General features: G+C 30.9%; 1 protein-coding gene across 4 annotated transcripts; it reads left to right on the forward strand.

Moving 5' to 3' along the window:
* The first annotated feature begins 4130 nt into the window (after positions 1-4130).
* On the forward strand, positions 4131-25823 carry LOC139519693 (tumor necrosis factor alpha-induced protein 8-like). 4 transcript variants are annotated; one of them, XM_071311909.1, is made up of 3 exons: positions 4131-4193; positions 17486-17561; positions 18912-25823. In XM_071311909.1, coding segments are annotated over exons 2-3 (570 nt in total). In that variant the 5' UTR covers positions 4131-4193; positions 17486-17560; the 3' UTR covers positions 19481-25823. The 4 variants fall into 4 exon arrangements, with proteins under 4 accessions (XP_071168010.1, XP_071168011.1, XP_071168012.1 ...); XM_071311910.1 differs by lacking the exon at positions 4131-4193 and adding an exon at positions 12029-12268; XM_071311911.1 differs by lacking the exon at positions 4131-4193 and adding an exon at positions 15813-15887.

The raw sequence follows: 25823 nt of genomic DNA on the forward strand, positions 1-25823 counted from the left end.
CAAAGGGAGATAATTTGGAGCTTTTTACATGATATCTACATTTTAAAAGTCACCTGGGGTCAACACAAATTAATTTCTTGGAACGATTTTTGTACCAAATGATAAAGTTATAACTATTAAAGGTTATAAATAAAATTTGTATCGAAAAATTAATGTTTATTTTTTTCTGAAAATCTTATACCCGCGAGCCTCCTTAAGAGTCCTACATATTATTTTTTTTTGGAAAAGGATGAAAATGTCTCATTTGTCATAAAGACCTCCGTATCTAATATGGTTCTAAAGATTTTTATATTGTATATGATAATGTGTATTTAGATTATGACACTATAATAAACCATCGATTCACTAACTTACCTTTCTGTAAATATATATAATATTGCGCAACACATCCAACGACTGAATACAAATATACAGGTATGAAAATATATTACAGGTAAGCAGGGATTTTTTTGGCGGTAGCTAGAAAGCATGCAGGTAAAAAGGTGTGCTTGATTATGAATTAGTCATGCGTCAGTGTGATATGATGATGAATAATATAACATATGAAAAATACGTGTAAAGCATAGAAAAACATGAATTACATATATGACCAATTTACTATTTTCTATATAACGTCCATAGAGACGTTGTTCTTCAGAAGTGATTTTTTTTTGCACGGCGGGCTTTGAGCAGAATTGGCTTCCTTTTTTCAAGTCAGTCTGGTATTTTAAAAGCTCTTCATTCTCTTATTCTCTCGTTATCAGAGCTTTTTTTAATAAATTTTAGGTTTCGATCTTCACTTGAGACACACACACAGGAGTGCTAAATATTTCACGCATTATTTGAATTAGGGAGCTACCATTTGATTTTTATGGGGGGGGCTAGGATTAAAAATTTTGTCCTGCATTTTTTTTTTAGCTGTAATCTCTGTCCTGCCTTTTTATTTTTCACTCTGTTCGGTCCTGCCTTTTTTTTTTTTAGTTTATCCTGACTTTTTTTACCTAAATTGTCGTCCTGACTTTTTTTTATGTAAGTGTCTCATCCTGCCTTTTTGTTTTACTCAAAACTCCTGTCCTGCCTATTTTTTTCAAATTTCATCCTAGCCCCCCCCCCCCCCCCCCCCCCCCCCCCCCCATAAAAATCAAATGGTAGCTCCCTTAAGAATAAATACTGTAGATAGGTTACTAGTATCGTACCGGGAATGATGGATTGGACCTAATATTTTACGTTTATTAACGGGACTAACACTAGTTTTAATCTAAAAAAAAATAAGAGCTCGTAAAGACCGATTTTTTTTTATATGACTTCGGTAAGAACTTCTTCAATCTCCACTAATTTTTTTTTATGTGATAGGGCCGTTTTAAGTAAAAGTCGTTAAAATTTTTAAAACATGTTGCCTTCCGAAATACAATGGCACCATTTAAGAGTGAAATGCTACAAAGGTTAAATGTGCAGAGAATAGGACATTCTCCCTACACGAGGTATCTAGTTATATTTAACATCTACAATTTTAATAACTGAGCTTGACTGTCTGCTTACATTAACATCCAGCATAGCCATAGGGACGCCCCAGCTTTTAATAAGCCAGAGGCGGATTAAGGGGGGGGGGGGGGGCCGGGCCCCCCTTTTTGGGAAAAAATTTGGTTGCTTATATAGGGAATCACTGAAGCGTGACTGGAGCGGGCCCCCTCTTAGGTCAGTCAGTGGGCCCCCACTGTAAGCGCCTGTTTTATGGAAGGGAATATCCGCCATAATTAATTATTCAATTATTGATTTGTGAAATGCAAATTCTTAATGTGTAAACACAATTTCTTAATTTGTTCACGTATATTCTTCATTCGTGACATGAATTTCTATTTTTTTTAATTTGTGAAATGTAGTAAATTTGTTTGAGTCACGTATGGTGAGATCGCGTCTGTTTAATTGTTATCGCTACCAGTCAATGAGAAGTGCCGTTTTTAAAGAAAAACTACAAGTTACCTAGAACACCCTCTTTTTTAGAAGTGACTGACCGACTCAAGCCGGCTTGAAAACTATATAGTATAAGATTATTGATTACGCTTTTCTAGTTTTCTCAAGAGGTTTGCCCACTACAACCAATTTCATGATACACATCATGTGGCAAAATTTACAGCTGTTTTACTATCAAGCTGCCCGCCCCCCCAAAAAAAAATAGCCTTGCATGACGTCATAAGTACTCACCCCTCCCTCCTTGATTTTCAGTTTTTTTAAAAAATGAAATCCAGCCCCTCTATCCAGATGTTCAAAATGCGTACAACCAATGTTCTTCAGAATAACCCATTCAGGTCTTATTCTAACAACTTTTAGGGAAACATAGTGTCCCAGATGAAAAAAAAAAGTGAAGTTGAGCACTCGCATGTTAAAACCGGCCACACTAGTCTTTATATGCCTGTCCCAAGTCAAGAGCCTATCTTAGTCTTTGATATTAACCTGTTCTTGTCCTGAATATACATATTAAAATTTGTCGCTGGACGTAATAAAGTAGCCATCCATCATCATCCCTTGTAAAAAAAAAAAAAGAAGAAAGAAACGACGCGTTCTCAACTTATTACAATAGGCTATTACTTAACAACAATGAGTTAATTTTAAGTCAGACTCACTCAAGGTCATACTATCAGAACCTGGGAGAAAAATATACCCTTTTCAGCTTGCGGCATGCACTTATCAGCTCGACATCATATGTTTCAGGTAAGACTTCTCTCCTTTCCACTGTCTCTGTCGCTGTACGGTCAGTGCCACTAAAGTTTCCGTCGGCAAGTCGCTTGAAAGCAATTTTCCTTTTACGTGTGTTTGGCATGCGAGTTTTTTTAGTAAATAACAGGGAGATAACTCGCACAAAAGGGCGGATTTAGTAGTCTTAGTATAGGTCCCTGTGATTTAGCTAATGAATAAAGTACCCGCAATTCCGCAAATTTATACGGCTGTTCGCCAATGACTGCCTACTGTATAGAACCATCAAAACAGAAAAAGACCCCAAACTGCTGCAAGAAGACCTAGAAAACCTAGAAGATTGGCGGCAAATAAATCATTGGATATGCGATTTAACGCTAAAAAAAAATGCTACATCCTGAGCATCAAAAACAAAAGCCGGAGATTCTACACACTCAACAGCCAGATACTCCAACAAGTTCGAACAACTCATACCTAGGAGTGCAGATATCAAAAGATCTGAAGTGGAGCACGCACATAACAAACGTTTCAAAAAAGGCAAGTTCAACCCTTGGCTTCCTCTGGCTCAGAAGGAGTTTAAGATACTGCCCGCAGGAGTGTAGGAAAATCGCTTACATTTCCTTAGTTAGATCAACAATGGAATATGCAGCAACAGTATGGGACCCCTACAGTATAGTAGATTCAAACAAACTCATAGTAGGGCGAATACAACGACAAGCAACACGTACGCTTTCATGATAACAGGCGACTACAAAAACAAGAGAAGATGGCTGCGTAACAGACATGTTCATCAAACTGGAACTTCAAGAACTAAAATCCAGACGCACTAGCCAAAAACTTATATTTTTGTACAAGGTGGTTGAGGGTTTGGTACCTGCTATCGATCCAGACGACTTTTTAAAATCAGCCAGACCAAGACGAACCATCACAGCGAAAAAGATTGAAAATTACCAGGCAGCAAATATAGCGGAAAAACAAGTGAGGAACAATACTAGGTGCTTTGACATTTCCACCAGTAAAACTCAGTAATACTCAAACTCATTCTTTGTGTCCACAGTTATTAACTGGAACCCATCTTGAGGACACTATTGTGTGCGAAACAAGCGTTGGGAGCTTTAAATCTGCTCTCCGCGAGACGTCAGTAAATCGACGCCTTCGCCCCGTTGTATCAAAGCCAGAATTGGTAGCTACGACGTTACCATACAAATACAGATACAGTAATTAGATATCCCCCCCCCCCCCCCCCCCCCCCCCCCCAAGGGCACACACGCACACACACAAACACTTATTTTCATTATCATTTAATTTCTAATTTCATGAATATGTATTAAATATTAGACTCTGGAAGTTATGCCAATATGCATGATGATGTAGCTGGTTTTACTGTTTAAACGTTTGAAATCCTTGATCAATCATTATATGTATCCCATTTGAAGCCTCATGCTATCCACTTCCGCTAAATACTGTAACTTCCGGTAACTGACGTCACTAGGCAAGAAATTCACAGGGTTTTAAACTACTTTGTAAGTTTGTACAAATACTAAATAAGTAAAATAAGTGAAGGCCATGAATGAAAAATGCAATATCGACTCACAAACGCCTAATCTGTGATAATGAAACGGCATGTCAATCAGAACATCGTACACGGAAGCTTTCTGAAGTTAAGATTTTTTTATACATTTACAAGTATTACATGATGTAGCCTGTAGACCGAATTATCTTTTTTTTTAGAACAACTGCTATTTTACGGACATTTTTCACCGTATAGCTAAGCAGGCGTATTTCATGCATTGGGTATATTTGACACCAAATGAAATGATTTACATAAAACTTTAATTTGGTAAAAAGTTAAATGGCTAAAATGGAAATCATCTGTCATTTATTTGATATTTTACTAAGCAAACTAATTTTGCTGTTTTTGAACGGCTTTTTGATTTTCTGATTTTTTTTAGAAACCTTCCTACAGCAAGATCAAAAATAACCTTTCTAGACGGCATAATTATTTGGACTTATATTTAATTTGACGTTTTGCTACCCTGAATTCATGAAAACAAATACTCTTAAAAACTCCAAAGCCCCTTAAACTTCTTCTTCTTCAGAATACGGGAGTAGACTCCTAGGAAGGAGTGTGAAACTTCCCAGACTTGAGCTTGAACAAGCCTTTTTCATAAATATGGTCTTAAGCCATGAAATGAATGCAGGTTATATTAAAAATAATATCTGTGAATTTAGAAACGTTTGAGTTCATACATATATTATTTTTGACATGTTTGATGAATGAACAATGGAAAAAATGTATGTTTAATTTTTGGGATATCAGAAAATGCTTCATTCTGATATATTATTATTTAATAAAATCTTTTTTTTATTTTTGGGAAATAAAAACTTCAAACATTTCAGAATTTACAGTCATGACAGTACAATATATTAAAATTTTGAGACACTGTCAGACAGGTAAAAAATGTATGTCACTTTTACTCAATAGAAATACAAGTACATGTACATGTATCACCTCTCAAAAATACTATTTTAGTGTATTGTATGAAAGTTCTTTGTATAACAATATGGCATTATGGCAGACTTTTTTTTTAATAGAAATATATTAATAAGGCCAATAGGTCGATAGAAGAAACAAATCACAAAAGCAAACAATTGAATTTCTGGAGTGGAAATAAATTAAATTGCACTTTGTGAAACAGTTCCAGATATAGTTTAATGAAAACTCAACTTTCAATTATATCAAATAAATGTCAAAATCCATTATATAGTGCAAAGCTGCGTGCACCTTCCTCAAACTGTTGTTAAATTTTAGTCAGTTAATACTTTTTTTAGGTGTTTATACTGTATAATCTACATATATTCTTGGTATCAACCATAAAAGAGGGACGAAAGATACTAGAGGAACAGTCAAAATCATAAATCAAAGCAAACTGACAACGCCATGGCTAAAAATGAAAAAGACAAACAATAGTACACATAACACAACATAGAAAACTAAAGAATAAGCAACAGGAACCCCACCAATAACTAAGGGTGATCTCAGGTGCTCCGGAAGGGTAAGCAGATTATGCTCCACTTGTGGCACTCGTTGTGTTGCTCATATCATAACAAATCCAGTAAAAAGTCTAATTCGGTAGGTCACATTCATGAAAGAGGGGAATGTAGTTGCTACGTAAGGAACATATCCGATATCATTTGAGAAACGGTAATTCCATAACGGTCAACCAACTTGTGATGGCGTCCGTAAAATTTACGAAGGGATGAATTCAACTTCACCATTTGAAATTGGTTTAATAGCTTCCTTGTGAGCAGCAACATTCTATCAAGAAATTCATGATAGGAAATGCAAGCATGAGATAATCGTATCAATTGGGCGATATATAGCCTGTATGCAGGTGCTGCTGGAATGTTGCTACTTAGAAATGGAAAGTTCACAATTGGAAAACTGAAATCATCTCTTTTGTTGAAAAGTTTTCTTTTTCAACCAACCCTCATTGTCAAATTCTAGATGTAAGTCAAGATATGAGGTCGACTTTACTGTATCTGTGTATCCTTTATCTCTAGTTCGATGGGATAGATGCACTCAACATAGTCACCAAATTTTGAATTATTTAGTGAAAGAACATCATCTATATAGCGGAAAGTAGAGTTAAAAGATATTGCTAACTTCTTATCTTTCTTCCTAAGAAGTTCCTGTATGAAGTCAGCATCATAATAATTAAGAAACAAGTCAGCTAGAAGAGGGGCATAACAAATGTCTTTCCTAATAGAAATTCTATTCTCAAAAAGATGAGGAGTCCCTTCTTTAGCGAGCTGTTATCATGGTAATAAATGATAAATAGACATTTAAAACATTTACAAGTCTGACAGAGATAACTCTTACGTGTATTATTGACAATTTTTACTTGACCAGAAGTTGTGGCCCTTCAGTAATAAACAATAAATGTATTTAAAACATAACTCTTACGTGTATTATTGACAATTTTTACTTGACCAGAAGTTGTGGCCCTTCAGTAATAAACAATAAATGTATTTAAAACATAACTCTTACGTGTATTATTGACAATTTTTACTTGACCAGAAGTTGTGGCCCTTCAGTAATAAACAATAAATGTATTTAAAACCCAGTTTACTGATATTTTGACAGCCTCTTATTCAGAATAAAAACATTGCAATGAATAAAGTTCAAACTTTAATAAGTACATGTCATAAAGTGTCTTGAAAATAATAATTCAACCTGTTAGAAGAAGAAAAAAAGGATAGTTTCTTGTTAACTTGGTTTAAGTAGGATCATTTTCATGAAATTGCATTATTTAGATTAAGTCATATTCCAGGTTTTAGCAATATCAAGGTCATTTATATCAATATACATTCCATCTCTGACCGACCTATTAAGCTCCTTATGGTTATAAAATATTTATGATTTCATCAATCAACACTGAAATTAGAAGATATTTAGATTGACTTATAGCAATAAAAGTATGAAAGGTTATTAGTGAAATAAAAAATAGATAATTGGGTTTGTTTGATTTATAAGAAGGTAAACTGAAAGTATTCACTAGTGTATGAAAATTTATGATGTTGAGGCATCATTTTTTGGTAGAGAATTTTTATGTGAGAATTGACAATACTATTCAAATTACAAATTTAATTATCTTCATACAGACCAGCTCTAACTTTCTTAAAGTAGTAGACTACATCATAAATTGTGCTGTTAATTAGATATACTTATAATTAACATGGATTAGTTAAAAACAATAATCATTGGAAATTATGAATATTGGGACAAAAACTGTATTAGATTTGCTGCTATGTTCGATTTCCCTTAGTAGTAAGCCTGATATCTTATTTGTCACCCTGAAGTTATGGGTAATGTAAAATGAATCCTTTTAATAATTTAGAAGAGATATCTTTCAGCAATTTGATCTCATTATTTCATTTTAGGATGCAGCATATTAAATGCAGGATATCAAATTAGTGACAACATGGCCATGGTTTAAATGCATACATGTCTAGATAGCTATATTTGTAGTGTTTACATCTTTAATTCGTATATTGGACTATTTAATATCACTGGTATATACATGTATATAAATAACATACCGATCTGCACATATGTTACTCAAATGTTTGAAAGTTCAGGGCCATTTCCATTTGAATAATGTTACTACATGTACATTTTCACCAAGGGCTATTCATGTATTCGCGAAACTATTGTGCCTAGAAACATGACACCTGGCAGGATGTTTTCTCTCATGGATTGCAACAGTGATTATCTTTTTTCCTGGAACCTGCAACATTTTTGTTTCAAAAGCGTGACATTGCAATCCTAGATTCTATCGGCAGTGGCTTCAATTTTTATGTTCAGTCTATGGTTAAAGTTTTTTTTTCAGCATCAATAACTTTATCCTATCTTAAATTCTTAATTGAGAATTTTATGACAGGGGAGAAGCTTTAATATGACCAATAGATGGCATGCAGAGCAAAATTAAAAAAAAATATAATTGATGTCTGGCACAAATAGTTTAGACAACATAGACTTATTAAGAAGGGATATAATTACGATACTGTTGTCAAGTCATTAAAGATTGCATATTTTGGCGTTAATATTGAGTCACTGATAAGGTCTTTGCATCAGAACTAAACACATTTATTCTAAAAATAGTTGTTGGCATGACACGGGTTATGTTCTTCTCATATATTTTATGATGGTATGATACTAAACCCCTAACAGGAAGGATTGTGCATGATGTTCATATGATGAAATCATAATCTTTCAGTCAGTTTAATTGAAGTCTGGAGCTGGCATGTCAGTTAACTGCTAGTAGTCTGTTGTTATTTATGTTTTATTGTCATTTTGTTTATTTTCTTTGGTTACATCTTCTGACATCAGACTCAGACTTCTCTTGAACTGAATTTTAATGTGCGTATTGTTATGCGTTTACTTTTCTACATTGGTTAGAGGTATAGGGGGAGGGTTGAGATCTCACAAACATGTTTAACCCCACCGCATTTTTGCGCCTGTCCCAAGTCAGGAGCCTCTGGCCTTTGTTAGTCTTGTATTATTTTAATTTTAGTTTCTTGTGTACAATTTGGAAATTAGTATGGCGTTCATTATCACTGGACTAGTATATATTTGTTTAGAGGCCAGCTGAAGGACGCCTCGGGTGCGGGAATTTCTCGCTACATTGAAGACCTGTTGGTGACCCTCTGCTGTTGTTTTTTATTTGGTCGGGTTGTCTCTTTGACACATTCCCCATTTCCATTCTCAATTTTATTTACCTGATTCAGGTGATCATGGGTAAATCTCACCTGATTGACACTAAATTTACCTTGATTGTAATAAGAGGGGATTATAGCAGGTCTTGTTTAAAGAGTACTGTTACTTTGAATGACAGGATGCTCAAGTCAAAATGCTTTATTTTTCTGAATCGCATCAAAACGTTGAAATGGCAAACCTACCTAGGATGTCCTTTTCATGCTTGGCCCAATCATACAAACCGACCAAATAAAAAACAACAGCAGAGGGTCACCAACAGGTCTTCAATGTAACGAGAAATTCCCGCACCCGGAGGCGTCCTTCAGCTGGCCCCTAAACAAATATATACTAGTCCAGTGATAATGAACGCCATACTAATTTCCAAATTGTACACAAGAAACTAAAATTAAATTTACATTTGTCTGGTAAATATGACTATTTTGGAAGCCTTGCTGAGGCCCCTCTGAAACTGCATCTGTTAGTTCACCATCCCTTTAAGTTTACCACGAAATTGTAGTAAAACCAACTTAAAATTAAGTATACATGTCAATAATGATGTGAACCTTTTTTAAACTCAGTACCGGTATAATCATGTACGTCAAATTCTAGTTTTGACCTGAATTTTGCGTTACACTGAACATGAGAATGTGATGGTGTGAATGTGTGTTGCTGTTGTGGGATGGTGTTCTATGGACAAATACATGGACATGGACATGTATGCTTGTTTTGTTTGGTTCTTTATCCTGATGTTTTTTTGACATGCAACAGACTAATTGCTACATGTACTTGAAATTTTGAATGTCTTGTGCACATTGTAAATGCTAGTCTTGAAAATTTGAACAAGTAAATTCTTGTTAGTTTAAATTGGTGTGTGCTTTAGTACATATTTGATTAGATAGAAACAACTATTATTGTTAATATAGAATCTTCAAAACTAATAAATCATTGTAAAAAATAATCAAATATAGATTATACAAGAGGAGACCTTTCCATGAATTTTTTCCCCATTTATATTCCCATATTGATAATAAATGCAATTTCAGTTATTATTGAAATTGTGTTGATTTATCATCAAGAAACCTACATTTTTTTATGAGTCTAGAAATTACATCATTTTATCATTTATAAATACACCATTGTGAGAGATGAATTAAATGAAACCTGAACAAATATTTTGGAATATTCATGATATAAGACTCATTCAAATGAAATTCAGAGACCATAAGCACCCTGTTTATATATACATCTGTATGTAGGTAAACTATACATGCTAATGCTATAGTATAGAAAATCATAAAAACATGTTAAATTTTACCTATGTAACAGATGCTTGAAGGGATATGATAGGAAATGTTTATGCATTTTATGTGAATTTTATTATTAGGCAGTAATGTACCATTAATAAAAAGTTGAAGGAAAAACTGAAGCTACAAATTATTTTAACATTGCTCATGTTGTTTGAACCAAGTTCATTGATCAATGAGGATTCCAAATTCTCTCCTGTGGTTGAATTCCCCAGATTTTCCCATGTCTATTTGATATCTAAAATGGAAAAATATGACAACCTTTCTGCATAAGTTTTGACCATTGTTCAACCAATCTGTACACAATGTATGTGTGTTCATTATTTGGAACATAAATAACTGTAAATTCAGGAATTATTGCATGCATTTATTATTGCGATTTAAATTTTTGCAATTTAAATTTCTTCGATACTGAATAAAATCTGGTATAATTTTTATAAAAAATATCAAAAAACAAGTTCAAATCATTGCGATTATACATGTTACCCTGAAGTGTTTGTTGCAATAATAAAAACATCGCAATAATTTCTGAATTTTTAGTAGGTTGTTAGTTTTCTCTTTTGAATTGTTTTACATTGTCATTTTGGGGCCTTTTATAGCTGACAATGCGTTAGTGGCTTTGCTCATTGTTGAATGCTGAATGCTGACCTACAGTTGTTAATTTTTGTGTCATTTTGTCGTTTGTGAAGAATTGTCTCATTGGCAATCATACCACATCTTCTAATTTTTTTGTCAAAGCCCAACAGACTTTCTACGTAAAATAGTAAAAAGGTTTTTAAAGAACACAAATCATCTCAGACCTTTTGACTTTCACTCCAGTCATGCTTCAGTGATTCTCTAAATACATGTAACCAAATTTTTCCTGTGCACTCTGGACCCCCTCTAATTTGTTTGTCTTGTAGGATTCATCTGACCATGACCTTATTTTTATGGGGCATTGATAATTTGATAAAAAGCATAGCTGCATAGTAAAACTTTCATCCTAACAAAATTCAAAATAAAATTCAAAATGATCATAAAAGTAGGTTTGACATTTTAGGTATGCAAATTGGCAAACTATTTCTGGAAATTTCTGGAATAGATGTGATAAATGCTTTCCTCTTTTAGATTGCCAATGTCCTTTTGACATTTATTTGGAGATGTGCATGTTCTAAAATAGCTTAAGTATTTAGCTACATGTAGGCGTTGTTGCAAAATTTGTGTGGAATATTTATATGGCTTACTTACTGAGCCAATATATTTCTTAGATTAGTATATATTGAACACCAAATGGCTCTGTCACCCACTATCATTTCATCTTTGCTAGTCTAAGGTTACAATTCAGGTCCCTCCTCGAAGATTGAATTATCCCTTTGAATTTTTTTTTCTTCTATCAGCTCTGAATTACTTAAGTCAAAATTAATATAAAAGATTATTTGTACAAGGTTTCCTTGCCTACCTACAACATGTACAATATGTATGACCTAAATTTGTCTGAAGTTTTTATCTGAACTTACAAATGTATGGTTTATAAAACATGGTGACAAAATACCAGATATCCTTTTATATACTCTTGAGTTAAAAAAAATCGCTGAAAAAAAGGAATTCAAACTCAAGCTATCAACAACCCTGATTTTTAAAGAAGGAAACCCTTAACACAATATATACTTTTTTATTGGCTAAACTTGGTAAAAAATCCATTTAAACAAAAAATTAAGTTTTTGTAAAACTAGCAAATGTTAAATAAATGCTGTGTTTTTTCAGTTGTTGAGTATATTAAAAATTATACAAATGTTTAAGATATATATTTTAGTTTACAATAAGTAGAAACAGACAAGACTATTGGTGTCACAGTTAATTCCTCTTGTAAAGACCTGGTGTATTTCTGTAGTATTATATACATAGAACGCTCATTAAGATGTTCACATGTTCAAAGAGGAAAATCTACTTAAAAGCATTTTGTTATATTTAAGCTAATCAGTTTCACATGGATAATAAGAAGGAAATATACAGTGGATTTAAATTGTAATAGGGATAAGCGTTAAAAGTAAAACAGGTTTGTTTACTATTATGAATTTTCTTTTATACTTATTTATTTTTGCAAATTTTTTGAAAGATTTTATTACGGTATTATTGACTAGAAATGAAACTTAGGTAAGTTATGCAAATGAAATGAAATGAGAATTATCATCAAAATATATTCAGTAAGATTAAAATAACTTGCAGGTTAAATGAATATTTTTTGTGTATTGAAAAATAACTGAATGCATGAAATTTATTGTGTATGCCTTTCTATCTCAAGGTTGCCCATTCATGATAAGCATATTCTTTTGTTTGCAAAGATAAAAGTTGATAAAAAAATTATTGGGTATTTTTGCTGAATTTGCATATCATAGTATCTTCATATTGCTTCTAAGTTTTGCAAGCAGAGTTAAATACAGTTATTTCCATGATTATGTTAAAAGTTAAAATTAGCTTTTTTCAAATTATCAAATAAAGATATCTCAAATATCTAACTTGCAACAAATTTTAAAATATTCAAATTCTTCCTTGACTGCTTCCTTGTCTGTTTATCTTTAATAATTTGTTTGTGATTTTAATCACTACCAAAAAGATTATATTGTAAAAAAAGGAATGTCAAGTAGGTTTTGTTTTCAGCAGACTGGTGTACAAAAAATTATGTATAACTATACAAGGTTGATAAGATAAATATCACTCTTCCTGGTGATGAGTGAATCACTATGATAGAGTCATAGACATGGTGATAACACTCATTTATTACCCTGTCATATATTACTTATGGAATATACATTAAAGAGATTGATATCATGAGTGAATATACTAAAAATCACCAGAATTCACTGAACATTCACCATCATTTAACTAAATCTCCTTCAATATAGAAATAAGAAGATGTGGTATGATGCCAGTGAGACAACTCTCCACTAGAAACAAATGACACAGAAGTTAACAACTTAAGGTATCAGTACAATCTTCAACAATAAGCAAAACCCATTCTGTACAGTGAGCTTTAAAAGGCCCCAAAATGAATGCTCTATATCTGATATATCCAGTGGTCTTGTGCGAGTTGTGGGTTTGACCCTGACCAGTTTAAACTAAAGACTTATAAGTTGGTATTTGCTTCTACTCTGCTAAGCATGTGGCAATTAGGGGTAAGGGTAAGGACAAAGACAAGGTCTGAGTGAAACTAATGTGTCCCAAGTAGGTTGACATGTCTACCTGCAAACTTTTTACCTTGTTACTAAAACCTGCACTTTAAACATCTGGCTAATACAAAACAAGACTTTAAACAAAATTGTTCTTATCCTGAATATGCATTGAACTTAACACTGCGCTTTATCATTCATCATCATCATCATCATCATTGATTTATCTTCAATATATGAGGTACATAAAATGACAAATCATAACTTAAGATTATTTCTTTTCATGAATCATCTCTTTCTTTGCAAAAATAGGAAATGTGTTACAGCATGATACAATAAGCATAAATCTGTCCATTAATTCAGTATTCACATGACCTTCGGTACTAGTATGTAATACAAGTTTTTGTATGTATCAGATGACTGTCAACTAAAGTACTTATGAATTTAAGTACATGTTTAACATCAAGTGTTTAATTTTCAACCATATCAAGGATGAGAATATGCATATATGAATATAATTCCTCATGTGTACTAAACTGACATGATTATCAATATTTTAGACATGCTAGCTTACTAAGTAACAGTCTTTGTTCATTATTGAAGGTGTTACAGTGACCTACAGTTTTTAATTTCTGTGTCATTTGGTCTCTTGTAAAGAGTAAATTGTCTCATTGGCAATCATACCACATCTTCTTTTTTTCATGTGTAATGTAAGATACTATTTCAGGTCACGTTCTGAGTATTGACAAACCTGTCTCATGGTCTTACTCCAATAGCCATAAAAGGAAATTCAAAATGCACAGCAGAGTAATAGGAAATACCATCTTTCACAACTTTGTTTTTTTTCTGCAGAGAAGCTCCAATCAATCACCATTTAAAATCTTTTGACAATTTAGTTCTTGTAATGTAATATGACCTTGACATTAACAGAGATATATATCATATGCTGTTTTTATATTTCTAAATATAAAATTGTACCTATTCACCAAATTTACCAAACACTCAGTCATGTGCTTGTTTGAGTTACAAACTTACATTCTACAGTTGAACTTCTAGAATTTATAGAATTAGTTTTGAACCTGCTGAATTATAGTTTATGTTTTCACTTACCTCAGTGTTAACATTTATGTTTAAAAGCAAATTAAAAAAAGAGAACTACATAATCAGTGTTCTCAAACCCTCAGAAATCAGATAGGGCCACCAATGTTGAGTGTAGTGGCTTTTCTGATGTCCAACTAAAAGTCTGAGCCAAGTTTTTTATTATGCCCCACCTACGATAGTAGAGGGGCATTATGTTTTCTTGTCTGTGCCTCCGTTCGTTCGTTCATTAGTCTGTCCCTCCGTTCGCTTCTGGTTAAAGTTTTTGGTCAAGGTAGTTTGAAGAAGTTGAAGTCCAATCAACTTGAAACTTAGTACACATGTTCCCCATGATATGATCTTTCTAATTTTAATGCCAAATTATAGTTTTGACCCCAATTTCATGGTCCACTGAACATAGAAAATGATAGTGCGAGTGGGGCATCCGTGTACAATGGACACATTCTTGTTATAATGCTGTCTTGTAATATCTTAAGCTTCAGATTACAATGCTTATCAATATTTCATAATTATATGAAACCTTATGATAGTGCACAAATAGACTGGGGACTTGCTCTTTTACCCTCTTCAATGTATAAGCAAGTCTTCCCAAAAAGATTGAAAAAGTCCTGTTATACATTTCCAATGGACTTATTTGGCAGAAATTATGTTTCATATGTTTTTTTCTTTTGATGGATATTATCATTATGGTCTTGCACACAGTTTTAAAGAGCTTTTAATAAATTTGGTCCCTTCCAGAATGTTAATGTTGATCAACTGTGAAATTTGGAAGAAAGAGAAAAGATGTTGAAGGCTTGATCTCGCCAACAATTTATCCCTCAACAGTTTTCTTTATTTGAATCATAGCAAGCCTTATTTAACCTATAGATAAGTAGCATAATGGAACAAAAGTCTTCTATATTTGGTTCGATTGTAAAGATTATCACCTCAAGGCAAATGTAGAACATGTCAAATATATGTGTATTTTACTGCTTGAATTAGTGTGATTAAATTAACACACATGTATAATGAAGCATGTCTCTGACTGACTGTATAGGAGACATTTATTGTACATGTAAATGTCAATGGTTTGAAACTTCCTGACCAACAAATCTCACTCATGTAAGTGTTCGTTGAATGAATGGGGTACCAGAAGGGGGGGTGCTTTTCTCAAGTAGATATCCGAATTTTGGATGAATTTTTAGTGATCAATAACAATCTTATCTTATTTCCAAGTTTCATATTTGTTTAATTAGTAATCTTCAAGATGGTATAATGTTTAGTTAAAACTAAAATAAATATTTCCTTGTCAATGTCGAAAGGAATTTCAATTTCCCCATGTGTATAAATTGGTCCTTGGTATTACACAGGAGTATGTGACCTTTGATTCAGTAGTTAAAAAGTTTAAATGATGGATTTAAACTAACTAAGGTATTTTTTTTGTATCTGATAACCTCCATGCATATTTAATATAGAAGACTAAAGAATTTGTATGTATAAAGATATAAATCTTGAGGTGTGATTTTGTGGTATTGTAAGAATATTGTCAACAGATGGATTGATGGGTGGTTTATTTCCTGTCAATAGTTTTAAAGTGTAATATATTTCTATGAAGGTAATCTGTTTCTTGATTATAAAATGTGCTTATTTGTATTCTTAAATGATATTTTATTAAACGGAAATAGCTAAAGAAAAAAAACTAACTGCTTGAAGGAATAAATATTCATAGATGTATTTAGAATTTAGATAACAAGTTTATATAAATATGTATGTCAATGTATGTCAATGTATGTATATATTTTTAATATATTTGTATAGTCTATAAGTAATTTCAATGCATCCTCTCCTCAGAAAGTCTGGTATTTCCATGTTTTCTCCTATTTCATCAACTTCTCTGTTAATTTTGCTTTGTAAGTTTGTGGATGTTACAAAAATTTATGTATTGTTTATTTCAATCTTGTCATGTTATTGACAATGAAACATAAATTAAGTTTGATATATTTGCAGTGTACACATTCATTGTTATGTTGCTATGCCTTTTCATTATCTAACATGTATTTCTGGTATAACTTAGTCCAAATAAAAATATATGTGTGGTTCTAGTAACCCTACCTTCCCTACTTTTTTCACCTCAAAAATAGCCTACCCAGTCCCTAAAGATTTTATTGTCTTTTTTCATTAAGCTCTGTTAAAGTCAGAATGTTGCTCCAATAGACTCGATGTAAAAAAAAAAAACATAAAATAAAAAAAAAAAAAATCCCTACCTTAACCTACCCTAACTTTTTTTCAGATATAACTGGAACCACACATACTTTTTTTATTTGGCCTTAACTGAATAATTTAAAACTGTTATACTATGTAGTTAATCAGGAAATATAGTCTCAGATAGCTTTTAACTAGGTTTTTTAAGCAGTCACTAGCTCAACTTATCAAGGATATGAATGAAATATTTGCCACTGGATATAAAATGCATTTAATCATAATCATAGATGACATAATGCAATTTGTTTGGGACATGTAATCTAAGACAAATTTGAGGCTCTTTCCATCTTTTTAAAGCAGCTTCCTCGGCTATATTTATTTTGGAAATTTGGAAGTCACTGCTTTTCTGTTTGATAAATAAATTGGTTTATTTTAGGTGTTCATTCTGTAAAAATGAAAAAAAAAGAGGGCCCTTCCATTTTAAAACTTTTAAAAAGTTGCAAATAACTGAAGAATTCTGCAATACACAATTTTCTCAAATAGAAATATCAGGAAATTGATAGTTAAATTTTGATTAAGTGTGTAAAGATGAAATGTTGTCACATTTTTATCATACAATAATCTAATATTGTGCTTCAATACCTGGCCTACATGTGTACATAGAGCCACCAGCATAATATGGACAAACAATTGATTTCCTCTGTGATGTGTATTCAGACTGTCATTAAGTGCTAATTGTTGTAATTATGGATAGTTTTCACTTTTTTCCAGCTAACTAGAAGTGAATTTTTGTTTGCTAATTAAGTATTTATTTTATTTCATTTTAGGAGGAAGGAAGTGAAATATATAGTGATATGAAACAGTGAACTTATTGAAGCTGTTGGTAGAGAATTTCTTCAAAAAGTAAGTACATTGTACAGACCATGTCTAACAGGTTGGGAACATTCTACCAGGGAGTTCCCATAATGAGGAATAATCCCTGGAATGTGGGATATTTTTAAGTATTTAAAAGGGAATAATTGTTGGAGAGGTTCCAGAAATTCTTCGAAATGGGACAAATTCATAAAAAAGGGAGAATTTTATTATGAGATATAAACAGCTTTTGTTTTAGTTTCAGAAGTAAGTTATTTCCATGGAAATTTGTCCATTTTGAGAAGTTTTTGGACTTGTGAAAACTGTTTTTCTAAGTAAAATTATTCATCCCTTGGTAAATTTATTTGATTGAAAAAAAAAGATAAGAATGGGAAAAAAAATGCCTGAAAAAATATATTCATTTACAATAAATGTTGGTAAGGAATCATTTCTCATTTGAACTGTATTGAATGACATCATCATTTATGTACATGCTAGTCATTATATACAAATGTAACAGTCACATCTGACAGTTCTTTGATTGCAGTCTGTAGATTAAGAAAATTCCTGGCATTATTTCAGTATATATTTTCAATATTTTTATATTTTGCATTTGTTTCTATCACCATGATCACTGGCTTCATATGTATTTGGTGTATAAATGAATACAAATGCTTAAAAGTATTGCCCAAAATGATAAGATAAAAGATTAATGTTTTATCAACCATTATTACTTTGTCTGGTATACACTGGGTCATTGTAATTGACATACTTTTACAAATTTTTTTGTACATTCCTTAAAAATTAAAACAAAACTTTAAAAATTTCATCGCTTTTCTGGATTAACTCTCATCATGAAGACTTGAAAGCCAAATATTTGAAATCCAAGGATGTATAAGAACCGAATCAGTTGAAGAGCTCAACTATAGGGCTAAAAAGTGCCTTAAAAGCCATGTCCATCTTAGGTTAACTTTCCCTGGACAAGTTTCTTATTTTTTTGTTATTTCAAAATTTCAAAATTGAAAATTTTAGAAAGGTTTGTTTTAAATCATGCCAGTACAGAAGTACTGACCAGCTGATGATACCCTCTTGGACTGATAGTCCAACAGCAGTGGTATGTATCCAGTGCTGTCAAAAAATAAGTATTGTATGACACATTTAATCACCAGCACTCACCTTGTTTTAAAGTTATTCAATCGACACCATTTAACTGTATCATTATGGAGAAGATAGAACTAAGTTGAAAAAACTTGTATCTAATCCATTTATTTTGTACAATATAATATGTTTAAACTAACTATATCAACTTGTGTATAGTGTAGAAAAACACCCCAAAGATTTCATTTTTATTTACAAATAAAGACATGTACTGACCTAATAATATATATGTATGTTTTTCAGTGGCTGAACCAGGAGCAGGTTTCGACTCCAAAGGACTGGGACTCAGTCTACAAAAAAAGCTTCTTGGAAAAATGTCCAACAAGAAAATTGCCAAACACTTTATTGACGATACAACAAGTGAAGTCTTAGACAAAGCTTTTCTTATTATTAAAGACTTTAAAAACAAGGAAGAAGCCAAGAAGATCATGAAATATATCATTAAAACAGTTATAAAAGTTGGTATTCTATACAGGAATGATCAATTCAATGCAGAGGAGTTAAAAACAGTGGAAACATTTAAATCTAAGTTTCATTCACTATCTATGACGATGGTAAGCTTCCATGAAGTCGACTTTACATATGATAAAGCCTTCCTGAAAACCAGTTTAGAGGAATGTAGACAATTGCTACAGACTGTGATCAGTAGACATCTAACGGACAAATCGAAAACACGCGCTGACACAGTATTCAACTTCTTCAACTGTGAGGAACTTATGGATCAGATCTTTGATTCCAGTGGGAAATATAGGGATCATATGGATGTTGTAGTACGGAACATGCATAAAATGATGGATGATGGAAATCTTTGATGATTTGAAATAGTTATTTATAGATCTTATGCAATAACATTTTTTGTATGCAATATATATATGTAAAGAAGGTATTATATTCATAACATTCCAACCTTCATTTTAAGATTGAGAAGTTATCATATAACCCATTCTTTGATCCTTATATATGAAATTTTAGCAAAATTTCAAAATTATTACAGCATCAAATAGTTTTTCTTTTTTCTTCAAATGTTTTTGTATCAAAATCTTATTATATATCAGATTCAGTCCCTAAAAACAACTTAATATAGGGAGAAATTGTTTCAGAGAGAAAAAAATATTAAGTATTTATAATTATCAATTCAAAAAGTGTGGAAGAACTTCTGCATCTTAAAGGGTAACAGCCTTATAATTGAAGTATTTAGCCAAAATGATTACTAGTTGAATTGTTAGGAAACATTTTGCTGTCATTTATCATAGTTGTATAGCTATTTGAACAAAGAAGTTAAAATGTGCCTTATACATGTATCAAAGAGTGCCCTTTTGATTGTGATTTCCATTTTTAGAAACCAATGCTTGATTCATTATAGATGATATAAATCACTAATACAAGATGAAAATATTAAAATGGTCATCCAGGTGTGCATGATACTAAGAAATGTGCTCATTTTAAATATTTTAATTGGATTTAAAATTCAATAGCATAGCAGGTCTTTCAGGAATAACAGTAAAGTAGATGGAGTACAGATGCTTCGTAGAATATGCTTTTAAAATAAAAGCAATTGTATGCATTTCTTAAAATGGACTGGTCAATGTCTGTCCATTATTTGTTCAGTTTTAATACAGATGTATAAAGCAGTTAGTCACTACCATATTTTTTTCAGTGTCCATTTTATAATACATTCAATCAACATGGGAAATATGCCTTTATAAGGACACTTAATATTGAAAACTGGCAGGTTACTGTATTGTCATCATGGTCATGGGTGGTTTATAAATTTGTGTAGTCAATTCTATATGAAATTTCAAGGAACATCTGTTCTGAAATACTGAAATGAATTTAGCTTTTTTACAACACCTATCAACACCATAAACTGTTAGTGTAATCAAGCATTATCTATCAAATTAGCTTGTCTTAACTCAAAATCATGTCTTCTAGAATTATTTTTTTTCACAAAAATGAAATGATATTACTAATGAAGTGATCAAGAACAACAATTATATATTTTTTACTCTTTAAAATTTTTATATATTTTTGTAAACACTTGTTAAATATTAAATAGGAATAGATTTTTTTACAAGACAAACCACTGCCAAATATTTAATTGTATTTTTTCTTTCTTACTGTTATTGTAAAAAAAAAAGTGTAAGTCATGTAGGTTAGATAAAAATGAAAGGAAAAATTCAGAATTTGTTCATTTCCTACACTAATTTTAGGTGGTTTTCCCCTATTTTCTAACTAATTTTATAGCAATATTTCTATGAAATGATAAATATTTTTTGATGTAGAGATAAGTTCTCCGATTTTTGTTGTCAATGAATGCAGTAAGCTAAATGCTCACAGAATGAACTAAAAAGTTTATTATTGAATTGACCTTAGGTAAATGTGGTATAAATAAAACTTCCTTTAATTTAACAAAATAATATTAATTGCTTTATAAACTTGTATGCACACTTATATTTTGCATGTATGGTAGATGATTGTAAATAGAACAAATCATATATACAATAGTGTATATAAATAATGGGAACCTGTTTTATTCCAGAAGTAGTTTTGAAGCTGTATTTCTGTGTCTAAAGTTAGTATGGAAGTATAACTTTAAGAAGATAAATGTATTGTTATTTAAGCTGGAAGACAAAACGTTGTTTTTTACGGCTGTAAATTTAGTTCACTGAGTGACACATAAATGAGCTCAAAAATGGATATTTGTGTCGGTAAAAGTTGTAAAACAAAGTATGGCCAAGCTTAATATACATAGCAGTTATCAAACACAAACACCAGACCTATAAATGTATGCTTCAGAACAAAATCAAGTTTGATGAAAATTTTAATTTCAGATGTGTCGTCTGCTTATTAGGTCATCTCATACCATTGAATTCCTGTTTTCAAAATGGCAGCTCCTCAAAGTTATTGGTACATTTGTAGACCATTTAATCTAATCCCTCAAAATTGGCCAAGCAAAATCATGATTACAAATTTAATGGTAGAATTATTTGTTTTTTTTTAAATGTAGTATATCAATCTATTTCCAAACCTATGACTAAAGTAAATGTTGCAGGGTTGTTTTTAAGCTGCAGAATATGCAAAATTGTCTTATTTTGGCCAAAACATAATTAAGTGACCAGAAGGGGAACAAAAAATATTATTTGGAATTAAAAAATTAGGCAAGTGCTTTAAATAAATTAATTCAAGGGAAAATTGTGCCTTCTAACATATTTATTGTTATATAACAAAAGTAAGTAGATTTACATTATAGTCAATTATGAAAATAGATAATCTGAGTTATCTCCCCTTATAAATCAAATTGTTAAGAATTTTTATAAATCAAAATTTCTGTATTGAAGACAACATATTTTGTACTTAAAAACTATATTTTTGTTAGCAATAAAATTTATACTATATAATTGTTTGCTAATTTCGGTAAATTTCTATACAAATCGTATGAGGTGCAAGATGGTGATGTGAATTAACACTTTTGAAATTTGAAATAAAGATATTTACTGTGTATTTTAAGAGATTAATTGCTCCAAATTTAAAAATGAGCTTCCTGATATGCTATTTTTAGCTGAGTGTAGATATTTAGTAGTGGATATGAAATGTATAGCTTTTTATAAATGCCCAATTCCCCTCATCAATATGACAGCGCTATCAATTATTGAATTAGCTTTCTATCAATTCATACTTTACTAATATTGTGCTGTGTAAAATTTTGTATGATCGTGATACATGCTATTGTTATTGTTTTCCCAGTCAGAGTTTGTTCTTTGTTTTCTTTTTCTTTCATGCTACAATAAATTAATAAGTTTTTTATGAGTGTGAAATTCAGCAACTAATGATTAATCAATTGTAAAAAATAATTGTCATATAGTTTTGTATTTTTCTTCTGAATTCCTTTTATTTTAGAAAATTCAAGATAGGCTTAAAAGAATATGTTATAAAAAGTCTTTCATGTAAATCTATTTATCAAAATATCATTACAAAATTGTTAAAATTTCTTTAAAATTTGCTATTATATTTATTTTTAAGTTCTGTTGACAGTGGAAGGAAGCAGGACAAAGGGATTGTCTTTCCCAGTGGTCCCTTTTTTTTTGGCGAGCAAGAAGTGTGTCTGCTTAGTTACTTGTTAATTAGTGTTCCTCAGATATCCAGTATCCTTTATTACCAAAAGTATACAAAATGTAAGACCTCAAAAGAAATAAACACACATCTAAAGATGATTAATTTATTGTAGTTTCATGGCTTGTTACTTATATCTTTTTCTGGTGCTATTTTCTGATGCCAAAATACATATGTATAAAAGTTTTTATAGGCTCTTTGTGATAAAATCAAAATGTTAAAATGTTATTTATATATAGTGCTTTCTCTCCTTTTGTTTATATATTACTTCGTTTGTATACTTATACTTCAATACTTGATCAAACAGGTTTGACACATGTTAAGTCTGTAGTATGTAATTTTACTTACCTTTATATACAAATGTTCATAAGAATTTATTTATCTATAAGTGCATGTTCTTCTGCATGTTATTCTTTTTGAGTGTAATTTTGCAAATGTTCATTTTTTTTTTTTTTTTTTTTTTTTAGTTGTATAATGGTGAATTTAGCTGTAGCTATTTTTGATAATGTTCATCAAATATTTTTTGAAGTTTAAAACTAGTTCATTTAGTCATAGTTATTTGTAGGTTTTGATATCAGCTGTCTTTGAACAACTGAAAGGTGTACTCATTTACTGTAGAGCTAATTTAAATGATTTTTTCACAATTGATATTCTCTTCACCTAAGCAATGTATCTTGTATTCATGTTCCTGTCTTATTTATAGATTTCAACTTTTAAGGTTTGCACCATATTATAATAATATAATACATTCTGTATGTATAAAATACTAGTTATATATGGACCTCAATATGCCTTACAAGGCATATCATCTATGAAATAATGGTTTGGTGTTCAGAGAAGTTTCATTTTATTTTATGTAACCATAGTTACTCGGAACATGAATGCTTTAGTTCAACTGTTGCAGTTCTCAAATTTGTTATCTTAAAAATATTTATGATGTATTAAGTTGTTAAAAGATTTCTAGTCGACTGAAAGGATCTGTGTTAGATAAGGGCATAATATTTATCCTCATACTAAAACTTATAAATACTGTAAGAAAAATGGCCTTTACCAAATATGTTTGAAATTTTAAGATTTTAATATTCTTGAATTCAGTATCCTTCAACGCATATTTGAATTTTACAAAATTACGGTCATAGAAAATTTAAGGTTAATCAACCATATAGAATAAGAAAATTAAATATTGAGTTGTAATTTCATCTTAATTTGATCCAAAATTCAATATCAGTCAAATGATGAAATACATCCAAATGACTAAACTGCATGAGTGAAGAGATATTTGTCAGGTTTACTAAAGCTTATACTTTTTAATGACTTATCAGTAATTTTATACATTGGTAATTATTGATTGTAATACATTCATGATCCAACACTTAAAATAATTCAACCACCCAAGTTTAATTTGAACAAGATCACTATCTACTCAAAATGATGCTAATTCTTAAATAAATGTTTATTAGTTAATAAGTGACATATGATACAACTATAACTAGCAGGATTAATCTAACACTACACAGTTCATTAAATGTAAACATAGCTTGAGTTTGTGTATCCTCATAGTTATATAATAGAATTCCTTGGGTACATTATTGGTTTACATTTTTTCAATAATTCATTCTTTTTTCAAACAAAAGTCGAAAGAAAAAGTTGCAAAGACATTTTTTCTGCAACTGTAATCGTTGTTTAGCTCTCAGTGTTAAGAATAAGCAGTTTCATTTATCAGTTTAAAAGTTCTGTTCACATATGGTTTTGATAAAATATGAAATTAGCATCTTGCATTATTTGTTCTGTAAAAAAAATCAGGAATTGTATTATTTTAAAAATCTTATCAAAACAAAATTTCATATTTTTTTATTTGAAAGATCTAACTAAAATAATTGAAATATAAATCATTCCACAACTTGCAGAAAATGTGATAGTCATATTAATTGTCATTTTGATGTCAAAAATATATTTATAGTATTACATATTTCATTATTATACATTGTATTTTATATGCCTTTAATTATTATTTCTGGTCTAACTTATACAACGAACAATATTTATTTTCCTTTTCTATGTTGTAACTGAAATGTTGTTGTTCTCAGGCTTAAGCATGTGCTTTATATTAATGGCTTCCTGCAATGAATCTCATTATTATGTCAGGTTCAAAAGAATTTTTGCAGATCAGTTTTGTTTTTGAGATTTATTCATTTATACTTCCACAAACATTTATGTCTTAATTATACCCTCATGCAATTATGGATTTTGATGTATCAATTTGTTTTATGTTAAGTATTTCAGAAATTATGACCCCCAAACGTAAGAATGTTATAATAGTTTGCGACACATGCTTAATCAAATTTTCATGAAAGTTTTTACATTGAAGATGTGCATATATTGAGTGATTCCCCTTAAGACTTAGTTTTATTATCAGATCTTCCTATTATTAAAATATAAAATAATATAAGAAATCATGTGTAAACAATTATAATTAATCCAAATCTGACTGTCCTAAACAAGCATGTTGTCTCATTGGAAATCAAACATCATCTTCTTTTTTTTATAATCATGTTTAAACATGTAATGCAGTAGTGACTGGTCTTTGACAAATCCTTGAGTTATGCCCCTTTTCATTTTTTTATATACTCCTATAGTCATCATTTTGTTGATGAAACTCTTTTTAATTGCTTCAACAGATATTCATGAAAAGTACCAGCAATCAAAAGTTGCATGGGTAGTGTATTTTTCCTTCTTTGTAGATAACATAATATTTCTTTTATGAAACATTTCCACTTTACAAAATTTGCTTTTATTGTATCATTGGGTTGCTAACTCATTTATGTATACATTATACCCTACATTTAGTCATTGGTCCTTCTCATGGGTAATAAAATCTCACTAGTTTATTCACTATATGAGCACCTGATTTTGTCTCACATTGTTTAGTTATGTTACTCTTGTAAGCAATAATTGAATGCTAAGAAAGATAATTTTGATATATTTATGTATATTATATTGTTATCAGATATACTTACAATGACATTAAAATATATAAGATTTAAA

The sequence above is a fragment of the Mytilus edulis genome, chromosome 4, assembly GCF_963676685.1.
Source record: "Mytilus edulis chromosome 4, xbMytEdul2.2, whole genome shotgun sequence".
NCBI classification, from domain to species: Eukaryota; Metazoa; Mollusca; class Bivalvia; order Mytilida; family Mytilidae; genus Mytilus; species Mytilus edulis.